Source organism: Eucyclogobius newberryi, unplaced genomic scaffold (genome assembly GCF_026437365.1).
Source record: "Eucyclogobius newberryi isolate DKJ021-1_F unplaced genomic scaffold, fEucNew1.0.hap1 SCAF_17, whole genome shotgun sequence".
Taxonomy (NCBI): Eukaryota; Metazoa; Chordata; class Actinopteri; order Gobiiformes; family Gobiidae; genus Eucyclogobius; species Eucyclogobius newberryi.
Genome location: NW_027315801.1, coordinates 22,777,918 through 22,795,871, shown reverse-complemented (window position 1 = coordinate 22,795,871; position 17,954 = coordinate 22,777,918). Strand labels below are relative to the sequence as shown.

Genomic DNA, 17,954 nt, shown 5'->3' with positions numbered 1-17,954 from the left:
GAACATGAGAGAGGGCCCCGTCTGAACATGGCTTGCTTTGGGAGAGCTGAAGCGTGGAGAAGTGAACTGAAGGTGCGGTATGGAGGAAGGACAAGTGAAGGTGCGGTATGGAGGAAGGACACCTGGTAGGAGTCTGTCTGGGGCAGAGTGCCTACAACAGCACTCAGGCTGAGAGGGAGAGAGAGGGAGGAAAAGTGAGGAAAACACAGAAAACACAGGGAAAAAGGGACTGTGATACAAAGAAGGGGTGGGGGCTCTCTGGAGGAAAATCAAGAATTTGCCTTTTAAGGGGTACGGCCTCACTACTTCAAGTTTGAGCTAGACTAGAGCCAAAGAACTCAGACAGGAGAAATAAACAACAGCAAAAGGAGGATTCTTACAGTATGTTTCCATAGGGAATGAGTATCATAAGACAACATACATATATTATGAGAAAGGAAGTTAAAGCCATATAGTGCAGAACGTTCCAGGCTATGTGCCCCAAAAACACACTAAATGTTCATGTTTTTCAGTGTTATTTTAAGATAAGATAAGATAAGATAATCCTTTATTGTCCTACATTTACACCATTAAAGATAAGATAATATAACCTTTATTTGTAGTCCTTTATTTGGGGGAAATTCCACTGTTGCAACACAGATTAGGTACAGAACACTTGTAATGACATAAATGATTATATTTTAGTTTATTTAATGAGTAAAATGTTCTGTAGGTCTTCTATACAACACTTAAAACATTTAAAGTTGCTTCTTGAAGTTTCAACAAAGAGAATCATTCTGCATCTCTCAGACTACTACAAATCACATTTTCACATTTAGGCGAGCAAAAAAAAAGTACAATTGTTTCCTTCTATGCATCAATCATGATTTTTATTTTGTCTTGTTAAACACTAATACAAATATGTTTCAATAATAATTTCCTGAACATAAACCATATAAACAGGAGTCCACCACCGAAGGGCCGGGCCCCAAAACCAGGCACATCAGTAACGCTTAGAAATGTCTGATTGGAATGATCTCAATTAAAATGTATTTACCACGGCCACCCAAAAACAGCAAATACCACCACACTGTTTCGTCTAAGTAAAACGGCATGATCAGGATAGACAGACTTATGTGCATTCTAATCTCAACAAGAATCCAGTTACACTACAAAGCCCGGTCACCCTCCACATCTTCACTCTCCTATAGAAGTTACAGTGGATGAATGAGCCCGTGTTTACCAGCTAACAAACTGCAGCCCCATAAAGAGGCCGGGCTCCTGGGGTCTGACTCATCCTGTGCCGTCACTTGTGGTGGTGTCTCATTTGTTTTGTGGACAATACGGAGCATGTGCTGAGGAGCCCGCTCTCAGGAAGCAGAGGGGAGTTGGGGAGGAGAGAAACCCAAGAGGGGGAGAACAGACGGGTAATTGTAAGTGTGAGGCAACCTAGAGCGCAGAGAGGCAGGAGCAGGGGAGCGGGACGGGAATGGCACGCTGCATTGGGATGGAGTACGTGTAGAGGGAAGGTGTTTGAAAGGTGTTCTGCAAGTGAGAGGAAATAGGGAAAGTGTTGGAAGTTGTTATGGGGAAAGAGTTTTAAAAGTTAAGCAAAAGGGGCAGGGCAGCAGCGTGTTTTATTCCCTTCGAAATCGAGGCTGAACCCAAGCCAGGAAAAGGGGCAGGGCCTCCTTTGGGGCTTCCAGCTGACAAAAACAGCAGTCCAGAGAGGAGCTGGAGGACGCAGGCAGCTCAGAGTGCGCAGCCAGCCCAGAGGAGCGAGGAGAGGGGAGGGAAGCTTCTTTGATGGGGTGCGTCCTGGGCTCCGACTGGTGCGGCGAGGAAGAGGTGCCGCTGGCCCCCGTGGTGCGCAACTCGTCCCTGAAGAGAAGGAGCGTGGAGAGGAGCGAGAGTGGGAGGATGAGGCTGATGAAGGTGAGTGTGCATGAGCTTAGAGTCACATGTGGACACGCTTAACATGACTGTGCATGATGTTCTCATAGATCCTTTCAGATGTTTGTGTTGTTATATGCCGTGTTACTTGTAAAACGCCTCTGAGTCTTCACAAATACCAGACATAACCAGTCTTGATGCATGTATTTCAAAAATAATTGGTAATAATATGCCTATTGACTCAATGGTGCTTTGATTCATGAAAGACGTTCCCTGTTTTAAAGGGTCAAAGGTCGCCTCAGATGTCAGCTGACATTTAGACAGGCACATATTAGACATAACTATGACTAATTAGCTCACATACCACAATATGGTTATCCAACAAACTGCATTTACAAATCTTAAATTTCCCCATCCTATACAAGCACAACAATTACATGAAAGGGAACAAGTTTTAGGTGTTTTGAAGATATAACAGATTCTTCCTGATGGGGGTCAAAGGTCAGGTCAGATGAAGGTTACAGACATAACATGGTCATTACTGGATCCATATGAAGACTACATTCAATATTACTAATAAAATGTGGATTATTAATCAGAATGGACAATACTAACGTACCATACGAAACCAAAACCCATAAACCAATGGTTTCAACTCCTTCAACAAGGAGGTCATTTTCTGTTTCCTCAAACCTGATGTGCCATATTGTGCACACAACCTAAGGTCTAGGCCTATGGCAAGAATACACAGAAGATTCTTCACTGAATTCCTCATATGCTTTGTCATATGGTCTGTATGTGATGCACTGCAAAAGACAAGAACCCTTGTTGCACCCAGCTGCAATAACACATTATAGTAATCGAACCATGGGAATAAGTGTCTCCTGATCGTGATTTTTTAAATTATAATTGTGCACATTGTCAACCCATTACATAAAGTATGAAATGAGTGACTTTACATTCTTCTATAGGAAGTAAAGAGCATGTATTTATCTCTGCAGGCTACAAGCTCTTGTAATTCCTTCATCTTGGTAGGCCTTTGCACAGTATCATCACAACTGAATTAATGTTTCTTTGTTGATGCCTGGATAATGGTGCAGTTGAGTATTTAAGTTGAACTGAGGCCTTGGTGTTTAAGTGATGTAGCTCCTCAGAGCTAAGCTATAGCTCCACAGCACTGATACAGTGGGAGTGTTGTGCCACTGTGTTCACTGCTGCAGACCAATTACCATAGTGTAAACAGAGGCTGGTGGCATCAGGAGTGACATTAAGAGACCTGACCCTTGACACCTGCCCCAGATCACCTTTCAGACACTTCCTTAAGTGTAGTCATAGCCATGTGGGCTCCTATGCAGCTGGGAAAATATACAACAAAGATTTCAGTATTGTACATTTTGGCCAGTTCCACTAAGGAATCATTAATCATGTTATCATTGCATAAGTGCTTACAACTCCTCTGGCATGCTTTATTAAAAATTACATACAAATTCTGATGCATGCAGGGTAATTGTATTAGCTATGCCATAATTAATAGTATTGCAGAATATCAGCTGCCCCAGATAGTCCCTGATGCCTCTTTTGAGTCCCGGGAGCTCAGTATCAGGAGCTGAGCAGCGTGGGAAGACAGAGCCCTCTGGTCCACGTCATCTACCACCAACTGGCCCTCTACATGGGTGTGGGAACCACTCCGATCCCACTGATTATGCAAGATCTGCTCATCTATTTATGGTCATTTTTGGAATCTTGCTTTCGCATGTTGTTTATCACATTCCAGTGGTTCATTTCACTTATAACACAGACTTGATAGATGCTCTTACCAGCCACAGTTATTATAGGAAGCTGCCTGGACCTGGTGCATGACTGAGACCAAGTATCTCAAGAAATAATAGTACTACTGCATACACACCTGACCAGAGCCAAGCACTTAATGGAAAAAAAAAAATGGCAACCAAAAGTCATATTCCACATGCAGCGCTTACACCATTACATAATTTGTTTATGTCTCTATGAGAAACTGTTTGAGAGTAGTTTGGGCTGTTGGACTCTACTATATTATCTTTGTGTCCTAGCTATGGTGCCTTTGGCTTGTGAAGTCATATGACCACGCAACAGAGCTTTGACTGTTTTTGTTTACTTTTATGGATCATTTTCAGAGCATAATTCTCATCTGATCACAAATTAAAACTTGTTGTGATCTGATCCTGAGACAATAACTTTTTTAATGATATGCTAAGATTGTGGTTTTGTGGTTTTCTATTTAACGCTGATGCCCAAAGAAAAAACACTTTTCCCCACCCACACCTCCCATTGGTCATTGACCTTTTTTTATTGTGCAATTATCTTTTTTGTGCATAAGTAAATCTAATCATATATATTACAGATGATATTTCCCTATTAATTTATTGTATACTGTTAAAATAACACTTATGTTATAATAACTGACTGAGTTGGTTAAACCATGTGATCTGACATCTACAATGTTTTCATATGACTAATGTCTCATGTGAAACTCATTATTTGTTATCTAAACTGATACAATTGCCAACTGTATTGACCGATGTAAGCAATTTGTTTCTGAACACTTTGTTGTCAGCAGTGCATCAGTAAACAGACTTTCATAGGCCAAAATTCCAGAAATTGCAGTTCATTCCAGAAGAACTTTTAGCTTGCACTTCATATGGTTCTTTTTAAAACGGAAAGCACTAAATACTCTAAAGTATGAGTGCATGTGGGACGAATCAGTGAACGCCGGTCTCGGATTGAAGTCATGAAACTGCCATCACCGACATCATTAGTGTTGATAAATGCTTTTCTGATTACAGTCTGTGTTTGACCACAAAGAAAGTCAATAAATGTGCACAATCACCATTATTTAAAGTATGTGAGATTATATTTACCATTCGCCATGATGTTTATCTCAGTGACTGCCAGGTTCTTGTGTTATTTCAGCCACATAGTACAAATCGTAAGAAAATGTATGTATATTTTTTGTCAGCAACCACGTTTATATTGGCCATGACCAATCAAAATGCCGTGAACCACAGGCATTCTCTGCGAACACACACCCAACAAAGGAAACAACACTGACCGGTCAGGGTTAAAATTAGAACCCAGAAAAAAGCCTAAAATAGATTCAGGGAAAAAAATAACAATGCACTAAATTTCTCATTATGGCGTTCTACAAGTTTATCTGTCAGAGGAAGGATGTTAAATATCAGATTCCAGAGTGTTCGAAACATTGACAGACACATGATTGTGGGAGTTCCTATTGTTGGGTAAGTGACACATGAAAGCTGATCGAGGAAGAAGGGGAAGACATAAACCACTTCCTCTCGCTCCAAGTCTGCAATCCTCCAACAAATCCCAGCGACGCCCTTCAGAAAAGAGCTGCTCGCTTACAAAAGTATGCACCATATTTTGCCCTTTCAACGCAAAAATGTCCACTTGATGTTTGCCCAAGTCAGAGAACGCCTGTCCAGGAAATGTGTTTGGGATTTTGGATGGCACGGAGTTTATGAACAGCATTTTCTCTGTGTGCTGGCGGTCTCAGCCCTTCGCTCTTTTAACAGCTTATCAGTCTTTGGCCTACTACTTTTCTACTCAGTCCCTACTCGAACTATACAGCCTCACTTCCTCTTGGGCAGGTTCCAAATCATTCTCATTTACCTTGGAGTGTGCGCCGATCCTTCCTCTTTTCTGGACAAAGCAGCACACCTGGCACCTGACCAAACCTGCAGGACAGGCTACTTATGTGAGGTCGAGGGATGTCAACATTATTCTGTCACAATAATCATGATAAAAAAAATTGCCAAAAAGTTCAATTAAATGTACAGTTCCTTTTTATATGACTTTTCCATAAAGCTGGTGACATACTAAAGGAAAGGTAACATATTAGAGTAAATCACTGTTATTTGGTCATGCTGTCAACAGTGTTTTTTTTAACAATTATTTTCATATTGTGATATCCCTATTCACAATTATTACTACTATTGCTGCAGTCAGTGTCAGTTTGTAAAAAAGATTGGCATGGAACCCCCAAAAAGCTGAATGGTAATCACTCAAATGGCGTCACTCAAAAATGTGTTAATACTATTAAATACAATATAATCTGCTTTTAAAGTCTAAAAAATAATGCTTTATGCTTTATAATTACAATAAATATCTCAAATATAGAAAGTGGCATTCCTATAAGCATCTTGCACGACCCCCACAATGCAAAAATGTCCCTTGTGTCAACTTTATGCCTATTTAACAACCCAGTTTAAAGCGCATTCTTTTTTACAAATGACGCTTCAAATCCGTGCAAATCCCCTACTTTTTCTGCATGTCGAGTAGAACATACATGACCCTCCCCCTCCCCCTGACTCACCCCTCATTCCAGGCCAAAGCACGACTTCCTGTCTCTCATGGACCCTCAGTATTTTCTTAGTCTCACATGTAACCCCCCTTTAGCCTCTCCTATTACCTTTTCACCTTACCACTCCTTTTCTTCAACTTACTCGCCCAATCAAAGTGTTTCTCTCTCCCCCATATCCTTCTGCCAGCACAAAACAGGCACGTGAGTCAACACATCATCAAACTACCATTATTCTAATCTGCACATCTCATTACATCAGTTTTATGTTTCATGAGCCAGGAATTCCTCACTTATGAGTGCAGAAATTGGCTGCATTACCACATTTACTTCTTGTGGGATTATGGCATGTATTGAAAACGTCGTTGGTCAAAGACTTATACATTGATTGATTGTACTATCCGATGTTTTAGCCTTCTCTTTTGAACACATGGAAGTTACTAAAAGATTATCTATAGACTGTATCAGCTGACAGGATAAATCTCTACGGTGGAGCTTTGAGACAGAGGAAAATATAAGTCAGTAAATGTATAGAAGTCATAACCATCCGCAAGACCTTGGCAACTTTTCAAACATTTTGGCCTCGCTGCCTCTTTAGATTAGAATCAGGAGAGCCAGGCTGCTGTGTGGCTTGGCCTATGAAACCAAAACAATCTAGCTTTGGATCTGCAGTCCCATCTGCCCCGTCAGGATCGTTTTTTAGAATAGCTTTTCAAATCCCATAAGACGTTTATTCTCGGACTTTAACTCTGGGCCCTAAAGATTCAGTGCAGCGCATATATGTTTTAAATATGAAACATCTGCAGCAGGCCTCGTCTTTCACCACTAGGGACTGCTGCTGTTCTACTCCAGTTGCAGGACAGATGTTCCCACAATCTGTTCTCAGGGAGGATTTTAACAAGCAGAGTCCAGCAAAGCATGGTTCTACTTACATGTCATATAAGATTAGCCCCAAAACTGTGATAGAGTTGGCTTCAAGGACCTATATTTGGGTGGTTTACATACATTTTTATGGCAACTCTTTTTCAAATAGCTTATTTCTGTCATAATTCAGGCATACATTACTTGGGAGAGCAATCTCATAAACCTTGTTGAAGTCATGACTTGTGTAGGTAACTAATGAGAGATTAAAATAAATAAACACACATATTGGATTATTAGCCACAATAAGTAATATATAATATTGCAATAATTTATATAGTAGATATTAATTGTAATATGTAAAATGTAATATAAAATCAAGACACTGTCCTTGTCCTTTGTAGACCATTCAGTTTTTCCATATGTCACAAAGTCACCAAATCACAGCATCAAATCACACTATATAAATAAACTAACCCAAACAGATGATGCAGTATTTTACAACTTTAAACCAGTCAAATGGAAAAGTACATGGCGTCATGTGATGCTAAACATGATAAATACCTCAATCAGAAAGAGACAAGGGCCAAAGGAGTCACATACATTCACTCAATCATCATCAGGACTAGACTACTTATGGCCTGGGAAAGTCTCCAAAGCCCAACACGGGCTCAAGTGAACTTTAATAGCTCTGATTATCTGACTATATCACTTCATACATCTCCACAATCTGGGATATTTCCACGGCCACAAAACAGCACACACAAAACACGTCTAGGATTAAGGTTTTATTCCATTGAGACCACTTCAATAAATCCAGGTCCTACTTAGAATAACATTAGAATCCAGCCAATCACAGGTGAGGATCGCTACGCTCCCCTCCCGTGTAGGACCAATCAGAGCTCAGTACTTCTAGTAACACTATTCCCCATGCTTTCGGCTGCTGGAGCTCCACCCCACCGCCCCTGAGCCGAGGGTGGACCGGATTAAAGAAAACAAGTTATCTCATACGAGCCCTGGCCATGTTATTGATGGCCTTCCTGTGACTGGGCAGCGTTTAACCCGAGGGAATGATAACCGGGAAAATGAGCAAGGTAAGAGCAAGAAAAAAGGTTTGGTTTTGATGGACGTTTGAGCAGTGGAAGAACTGCTTAGTAACTTTATTATAGTTGCGGTCTGCGCGGAGTCGGAATAGATGGATGCTGGTTTCATGTTGCGCACTTGGTCAAACGCAGCATTTGCCAAACTAATCTTTCATTCTTACAGTTTCATTCAAGTTATATAAAGTTGTACATTCTATTTACTACCCTACAGAAACGTATAGACTACCATAAGTAAGAATAGGCAACCACTCAACTATGTGAGTCTGTGAGGCGCTCCTTCTCGTGCGTAAAAGGCGCGTCTTACCAACACGTGTGTCTGTGAATAAAGCTTCAGTGGACTCGATACGTCGTGGTTGATTTCAGTGAACGCGGGTCATATGATGCCTTAAGCCTCTCTCTCCATCACTGAGTCAGAGCATTGCCCATAGCCCGCCGTCACCTCGCTTTATACGTCGCGGAGTCACGCTCCCGCTGGAATGTTCCAGGTGCGTGCGCGCAACGCTCCGCCGCTCTGACGTATGCGTGCAGCAGCGTCAGGTGTTTGAGTTAAAGTGGAACTGTCTTGTGTTTCAGCAAAGAAAATTGTTTGTACGTGCGCGTGGGAATTTCTCACAGTTGAGATGGTTTTGCTTCATTTTCCTGATCATCCTTGGCGTTTTTGCCCTTATTACACATGGCTTATTACGTAAGAATTGGTAATTGTTCATACTATAGTGTTTATGATGTTGTGCATACTTGTAACACTTGGGCATTTATAGCTTATCAACTTTTGTTTTGCATTGGATTGGTCTTGGCTAGAGAAGGATTTGTTCTAAGTAATGAAGGTCCTAAATGTGTGGGTTATTCTGTAAAATATACACAAATTTCAGGCTACAAACTGTCATGTGACCAATTATCTGACCGTATCAAAGAATTGCATTACTGGTTTGCTTTAGTTTCTGGCTAAGTGTTATACTATCTATGCAGTGGATTTATCAACTATTCAAGCTTAAATGTCTTTCTCTGCATAATGCTCTGATCTTGGACCTGGTCTGCACAGTTGCGCTGTCAGTTATTACATTGTTATCGCTACTTTATTCCTAAATCTATCCATCTAATACCAAAATCCAGCAGTGTAGTTATTGTTGGCTCCACGTCACGATGCTTTGTCAGTCCTCGTATCCTGCTTCATAAAGTAAAATTAGAAATCCGTGCGTCAACAACAAGATAACATTGTCCAGTGGCCCCAACCTTTCCCTCCATGATAAGTTTGTCCATTAAAGCATTTTCATCAGCAAGGCACGGCATTTTTCATAGTGCTCAGATAAGCTCACTAACTTCTCACCGGAATATGAATTTGTGCAGTGATGGCTTTGACATGGTGGGAAAGTGTCGGCGGGAAATGCAAGCGATGAATGGATTTCTTGGAAGAACAATACTTCACAATCATTTCACAGATGTCCAATGTCTCCAATTAGCAGCTCATCGGCCAATAGCTCACACATGTCCGCTGAGTTACGTAAGTTTTCCCTGTAAAGCCAGGGAGCTCAATGAGGGACTGCTCCACATTCCTCTGTAACACATCAGGGGTCCCAAACATCTGCATAAACCTGGAAGATTAGCTGTAGAAAGTAGAAAGTGATTGAAATGTTTCACCTCAGAAGTTTGTCACTATTTCTCTCTTGACTATTCCCATCAGGGCAATGCAAATTTAAACATGATTTATTCATTAACTCTCTAATAATGCATCTTTATTCTATCGCACAGACCCTGGCCTACATTGATTGCTGTATTTACTTTGCCAACCTTTTCACTTTTAGCTTTTTACAATCAATAGAGAATGTGAAGTTTCAATTTCCATCTGGAAGTCATTGTATTATGGCAGTCAAAAAGTCTTTATTTAAAAAAAACAAAAACAGATCATTACCTTTAAATGAGAGATCACACCCACTTAACATTGAAATTATGACATATTTAGGCCTTTTGTGAATATTATCCCACGTAACATTTACAGCGGCGTTGTCAAAGCCATATTATTTTGCACTACGCAGATTCTCATGGCTTTCAGTTCCCCCAAAAGGGATGGGAACACAACAACAAGTGTTTCTAACCAACCATTACTTAATCAACAGCTCTATGATGTCATCCAGTAAGCGAGGCCTCCGCTGTACATGACGAGTGTCCTGACGCAAAACAGATGGGCTGTTTAACCAGTAAATACTGTGGAAAAACAGTGAGAGGGCTGTGGGCGAAACGAGTAGTACATGTGTGAATATGAGAGAGTTCGGAGGCAGCGGAAGTGCAGGACGCAGGAGCAGCACTGACCTCAGCGCAGGAACAGGCGCGCTGTGTTCTGTAACCTGTCCCACCCTTTGGACACACGCGAGCACAGACCGGCCTTGAACCAGCCACCGATCCAGGAACTTAGATACGAGGCCGGGGAGGTACAAGCTGCTTTTATTTATGTTCTGTGTGTACGACATTTCCAACGAAAAGTTTTGAAGTACATTCAATGGTGGTAAAAAAGCAAACAAACCGAAAAGCGGATGTATCAAACTTGACCTTGGCTGTGATTTGCCTATTGATATGTCACAAGATTTTCCATTTCTTTTAAATATGTCAAATGATAAGACAGGCTGTGAAGTGCTCAGTGCCCTGTCTTTTTGTCTGTTTAACTGAACTCTTGAGATAGTCAGGCTATCACAACTCTCAATCTCATTCCTCTGTGATCATTTACAGTAATTATGGCATCTGTTTGAGCCAATCAGAGGAGGCTTTGAGGAAAACAGGAAACATGTCAGCTGGACATTATGATAAACACATTTTGGAGGTTGTCATGACTGTGGTTGGTGATTGATAGAGATGTTTTGAGAATGTCTCTGAAGGGTCTATGATATTTAGTAAGTAAATGGTCACGCCTTTAGAACGTGTAGGTATCTCCAGAGATTGTAAATTCCTCAGAAGCTGCTCCCTGGAACAACCTGTTTTACTGTGAGGCTTTGGACTCCAGATGTGGTTGGTCTGTTATTATACATCAGCCAGTGGCCTGTCCATGCTATTGCTAGAGAAGACACCTCAGGGTCTAATGCAGTTTATTTTTTTATTTTTCAACTTGCAAAATAGTACACTGCTAACAGGCCGAAGGTCAAATGCAATTTAACTGAAGTAGCAATAAAGAATGCTCCGCCATCAAGAGTTGGAGGGTGTTACTTCAGCACAATGGACGGATGGAAGTATGTGTGCAATCCATCCAGAACTTCCCTGCCCTCATCATTTTTCAATTTATATACTAAACATTTTTTCCTTCATGGTTTATAATTCAACCTAGAGCGTGATCAAAGTTTCTGTGTCCTCTGCAGTGGGCCCTCCTGAACCTTTCCCTAACCCGGATGTGTGAAAAATATACACTTCACAGGAGCCCCATAATGTTACTGCAGCTAAAATTGTAATGATATATGTTTTAGGAAGTTCAGGTTTGTAATACTTTTGGACATGCGTTGTTAATTTAAATTTTGTCTATTGTCTGGAAAACTTGCAGCAGCTAGAAATACTCACCTTTCTGTGGGCCTCAAATGAACCCCTTAAACTCTGAAAAGAAAATCAATTTAGCATAATACCAGACCTTCAAAAAGTCAAGAGTATGTAAGGACACGTAAGATCTCTGTCGTTGCCGACCATCTGCACCAAACTGGGGTCAGCGGGTCCACTATAACTGGCCCACTCCCACACAGAGCCCATCATTGTCCAAATATCAACTCTATTTATAGACCGTATTAAGGACACAGGGTTTCCACGGCTCCACGCATATGTTACAGCACACAGACCAATCCTTCTGTTTCTGTCAATTTGTTTTCACATTTGTACGGGTGCGACCCCTCCCGCGCTCAATCCAGCCTCTGTTTGGTACTGCTGGCAGTGGCGATGCGAGTGAGGGGAGGGTCTCCGCACAGAAAGCAGCTCTTTGACTCTGGCGAACCCTCCACGATGAGTTCTGCCAGTCGGGGTGTGCCGGGGCAGAAAGGACCTTCTTGTGTGTGACAGATGTTCCAGGGAGGAGGGCTTCTGAGGCAGTGGACCTACACGTGTGCATGTGTGTGAGCCGAGAGGCACAAGTAGCTGTTTACTACAGGAGAGCAGAGAGAGAGAGGCCGGTGCTGGTTTGTTGTGGGCTGCCAGGAAAGATGGATGTGGAAAAAAATGAGGTAACGTTTTTTTTTTTTTTGTCTTAGAGCATGGGTGTCCAAACTTTTTTCACCAAGGGCCGCATTTTGACACTTAAACAGGGCAGAGGGCCACAAACAACTTGACAATGTCGAATTTATTGAATGACAAAGTGAATCATTTGAAATTTTGCATTTTACGTAATTGTGATGAGCCTCCACACCTTTAATTAGACATAGAACATTAATATTAGGTTTTTATAACATCAATATGCCTGAATTCTCCCAATTTCACAGTAAAAAGTACTACTTTTTGTTGTTTGGGCCAACATAGCAGGAAACTGGAGGGCCAACAAAAATTGGTCTGAGGGCCGCATTTGGCCCCCGGGCCCTAGTTTGGACATGTCTGTCTTAGAGGGAACATTAAGGTTTTTTTTTTTGCTGGTGCTGCTCAATAGTACAACCTGTGAAATCCTCATGTGGTCAGTGATCTGTGATTGGCTATCTGTCAGCAGTTGTATTGATGATATGGGAAAATAGACGATTCTTTACTTTCTATTGTACATCGTGAAGCGTAGAATAATCTAGGGAAGTGTCTTGCCCGGGCATAAATGGGCATAATTTATAGCTAAAAAAATCAATAAAATGTCTTATATGGAATCTCCTTGAAGCTTTCGCCTCAGTCCATTACATTGTTCCTCAGGTGGAATATATGTTGATGGTACATTTGTGCATAGATCCAGAGACTATTGGTATATTGGTACTATTGTTGATGTTATCCCTCATTTGTCCAGGAGTGATAGAAAAGGTTTCCAAGGTACTTGTAGTCATTTGGACACTGTTTTTAACTTCACGTTTCTACTTCCAACCAAAAGTCAACTTAATTCTGATGAAAATGAATTGACTGATGAATTGATTGAAAATGACTTTGGGATGGAAGTCAAAACGTCTTGATTTCTAAAACAGTGTCCAGATGACCTAATATTGGCGCTGTGATTGACATCTTTTCAACTTTATTTAGATGTGATCTGTGTCCATTTGCTTCGGTGTCACGATCCTTGTTTTTCTTCATATCAAACGTGTGGTGATTTGAAAATGTCAAATTTGTGTCAAAATCATTTGGAAAAGTACTTTACATTGTTTTTGTTTTGGCATATCCAATGTGAACACCATGCTTCACTTTCTCTGCAGCGCACATTTCTGTCTTTGGTGAAAAGTAGTTTTGGTAGAAAAAGAGTTGTGTTCATCACGTTGCAGACAGTAATTACTATCCAGAGACAGAGCTCAGTGTTGTCAGACTCAGACCAGCTGTTCTCCACTTCGCTGTAAACTTAGACCTCCACGTCGAGCTGCTTCCATAAAAGTGACTCTGCATATTTGTGTGATCAAGGACCTGTCGAGGGCCACTGTGGATTATAATCAGAGAAAAACATTAATACGAAGAAACGTCATGTGCGTTTAATAAAAGTCATTTAGGTAAGATTATATCACATAGTCAAAAGCCTATTGTAGACCTGCCCTTTTCCGATGTTCCATCCTTTTCAGTAATTGTGGTCTCATCTCTGACTCATTCAGTCTCAGTCTGGGTCTGATTAGTTGGTATTTTAAATCTCAAACCATGCTCATGCTCATGATGCACTGCTGTTATATCTGTCTACAATCTTTTTCAGCAACAAAGTCCCAGATTTGAGTACTTGGCTATAGGTCGGATCTTTATATACAGAGTTTTCAAGATCGTTCTTCCCATTTGGGTTGGTTTTCCCTATCAGACTAAAACATACAATAGACAAAATTCTCTTGCTAGGTTGTTTTGACCAAGCCATGCTCAAGATCCAGTGATGGGTTCCCGTGCGCTGAACCCAGGCTGAAACCTGCCCATTGAAAGATTAAATGCAAATGGCAAATTGTTCTACAGGTTTTATAACATTCTATACCTTAAATCAATCAACCAGCTCAGCGAATATCCCCCAATACACAGCCACTTACCACACTTTACTTTCAATTATGGGTGGGAGATATTGTCAAAACGTGTCTTTAAATATAAAAGTAAAAGTTTAAAAGTAAAAGTTTAATTATCAGACAAATGTGAAATTTCTGTTAAATTGATTTAAAAAGTGCAGAAATATCACCTTATACTCTTATTTGAAACTTTACAACATAACTATTATCATTTTTATTTTGATCTTATACCTTATACCTTCCAAACAATATTCACGACAACATCTTTATTCTGATATATTATATGAAGGCTTGTCTGTGTTATAGTTTATCCATAAACAGTAAATTGGTCACAGGAAGTTAGGACAACCTTCTCACTGAAGAGTCGATGGTTGGATACCCGCCCTAGCCTTGTAACTGTCCTGGGGCTTCACTGACAATGTCCACTGTCAATCAGAGTATGTGGCTAGTTGCAACATGAGCGCAAAAACAATGTAAAAACTTGCTCAGTTACTTTACCAGCGACCCATTCTGTTGCAACCACACGTCATGCTTACTCTCCTATGTCTTTTTCATGTCTCCTCATCTGAACCGCACTATCTCGCTTCATTGTGTTGTGCTCCTGCCTCACCCAGAGCCTCAGAGCCCTGTAAGAGTCCTGCAGTGCTGTCTGACCACGATTGGCTGTGGTCGCTTTGTGTACTGCTCTTAATTGTGTCTGGACCAGGAAGAATGTGCCAGTAACTCCTTCACATGTTTATCACCGAGCCCACATCACCGCTGCGGTTCTGCCGGCTGCTTTTTTAGGCTCTCAAGACATGGGCCGCCCTCCAGTGACCAGTCTAACCTACTCATGCCCGCTGTACAATGGTTACTATCGGGGCATAGAATGACAGGAGATGCTGCCGTCAACTTTTCTATTGTTTTTTTGTGCTCAACCAGTAGTTTTGGTGTGTGTTTGAGAAGCGCTGGGATGGTAGGAGTTAATATAAGAATGGCGGATACGACAGAAAAGGCTTGAATTGCTTGAATTCTCAACCCTCATCTTGAAACTCATCTCTGCCCCTGTGAAGTGTGACTATTGATAGACGAAAGCAAAATGAGAGACCAAAACAGAGAGTTACGGCGCTAGGCAAGCTGTGATGCTAATGTATCTGCTAGAATTTTCATTGGACATAGGGCTTCTTGTTTGCGGAAGTGTCTGTAAACAGTAAGCTGTACAGGAACACGGTGCAAAATCGTCTTTATTACATGTTTAAATGCCTGTTACTGGGTCTAGTCATGTCTTTCTGCGGTGCACACTGTGTGATTCAGATACAAGTCCAGTTGTAACAGCTCCACACTGCGAGACTGGAGCAGCTGCAGGAAAATTGTGCTAAAATTGCGTCCTTAGCTCTAAATGAGAGAAACTGCTGTTTAATTGATATATTTTTGCCGCCCTGTACAAAAACAATGTGATATAACTGAGAATGATCTATACCAGAGCTTCTCAAACATTTTCTGGCGCACCCCCTTTAAAAAATGTATTCGTAATGTATATTCTTCAGACATGCTTTATATCGCCAAGTAAGCGGTCAGAAGCACTTTATTACAGATTAATAGCCCATTTTAAAAGAAAACAGCGACAAAATAATAGCACTTTATTTGATATCACCATGTGGTCTTATACCAGCTCTGATGTAGATGAAAAACATTCGAAAGCTTTTCAGGAATGGTCAAATTTGATCTTATTGATGTCATTTCTTCATCAGACTAAAAACTCCAATTTATATGAAGCTTTGATATTTGTTTTTAGTGTTATACTTTTGACAACCCAAGCAGTTATAAAGGGCATCTTCTTGAAACAGTGTAGCCCTTCTTGTGCCCTAACTCTGCCCCACTCGTATCAAGACCTGGCTCAGTCCTGCCTTTTTAGATCTACACCCATGTTAGACCACTTCGCTGACAGGATACATGTTTCGTTCTGATGCCTGTTGTTCGATAATGAGTTTCCTAAAGCCAACAGCTTCCTCTGCGAATGAGCTGAAATGACAGGGCAAACACAGCTTTATGAGGCACTATACCTTGATGAGCAGTTTGGTTTACTGATGTTTCCACTCCATTTTAGTCCTGTTTAGTCCTGTATATTGTCAAGGCTCCAGTGACCGGTGCAGATTCTCTTGCATTTGAATATAGTGTAGAGTGTAATACTTTACCCAGTTTATCCACGTAAATGTTTGTATTAACGAGTGTGTACAAATGATGAATAACTAGTCTACTGGAATTTTTACTCAGCTGTTTAATACCTGTTGTTTCAATATTATTATTGTGATTATCTGGGTTTTATGCAACCATAATATTAACCATAAAAAGCTTATGCTCTTGTTTTTGCTTTCTTGAGTAGAGCTTGATTTCTTTGTGGTTGTTCCAAATGTATTTAAAAGGTTGCAGTGGTCTTTGAAGTTTTTTTGAACAGATTTAGACAGTGATAATATTACTGCTAACAAGAGCATGTGATATCTACTAGCGTTCAGTGTTCTTTTGTCTCTGTGCAGAACATTTGGGGCCACGCTTGGGCAATGTGTGTGACGGCAGAAGTCAAGTTAATGAGCAAAAGAACCATCACATTTGTTTAACCCAGGCTATGTTTGGGCTCCAGAGACAGAAATTCATCATCAAAACCGAGCACTCCTATTGAACCCTGAGCTGCCTTTTCGGTGGCATTCAAATTGTAAGATAATCTGAGCCTGAATAGCCAAACGTTGTCCAACTCCTAAAAACGTCAACATGAAATACTCTCTATTCCACAGTAATGACAGTTATGTTCAATTTCATCCCTCCCAAACCGCGGACGATTGCATCATGGACGTGAACCCTGCACAGTGACATGTTCGCCAGTCACCCGGCGCGTGCTCGGTCCCGCGGGTGCAGATCGGTCGCCCTGCTCGTCTTGTACATGGGTGCTGTGGTTGGCAGAGGGACCTGCTGAACAAACAGTGTCCACTTTTTGAGTCCACGCGGCTCCTCACGCTCATGGGCTGTGTGGAGAGTGTGTAAACAGACCGGGGCTTTGTGGTGAAAAGAACACACAGAAAGAAAAGGCCGCCGCATGTATCAGTTTAATTATGTGGAGCTGTGGAAACATTAGCCCTCAGCACACTCAGATGTGAGAGGTGATCAGAGCGGTTTACAGGTAAATCCAAAAGAGGCCTGTCTTTGAACCGTGGGACAGGAGGAGTTCCTGGGGAAATGTAGGTTGTTTTTTGCATGATACCAGGCTTCAAGTTAAAAGCACATTCAGAAACCGGTTAATAATAGAAACAAGAAATAAAACAACGACTGATGAAATTAAATTGAATGTTGGCGTCCTTCAAGTGCACATTGCATTTGTGTCCGTGTGCAGAATATTTGTCTCTGGTTAATGGAAGCCGAAATAATTATTGAGGATAATAAATGGGAATAAATGGGCTTTTAGTCACTCAAATTGTCCATCTTGGAGCTATATTTTCAAAAAGACTTATTGTGTGAAGGTGGTCACTTGTTAGGACATTTTAGAAAATAGATTAATCATGATTGCTTTGTTTCAATAAATGTAGATGTAGCAGTCTGCCAATTACTTTGTATTTGTGTTGTATATATAATAGAGTATAATTCTATAATGGATGATATTATTTCAGCATTTTCTGCAAACACTATTGGTTAATGTGT

General features: G+C 41.0%; 1 protein-coding gene across 5 annotated transcripts in view; it reads left to right on the top strand.

Moving 5' to 3' along the window:
• Window positions 1–1,354: 1,354 nt before the first annotated feature.
• Window positions 1,355–17,954, top strand: part of tns2a (tensin 2a) — a 62,339-nt gene continuing 45,739 nt past the window's right edge. For 2 of the 5 annotated variants that reach the window (XM_072449508.1, XM_072449507.1), the window contains exon 1: window positions 1,356–1,914. In XM_072449508.1, coding sequence (XP_072305609.1) covers window positions 1,786–1,914 — 129 coding nt within the window. In that variant the 5' untranslated portion in view covers window positions 1,356–1,785. Of the gene's footprint in view, window positions 1,915–8,037; window positions 8,182–12,280; window positions 12,372–17,954 lie in introns of those variants that run through there. The other 3 variants (XM_072449510.1, XM_072449511.1, XM_072449509.1) reach the window with 3 other exon arrangements.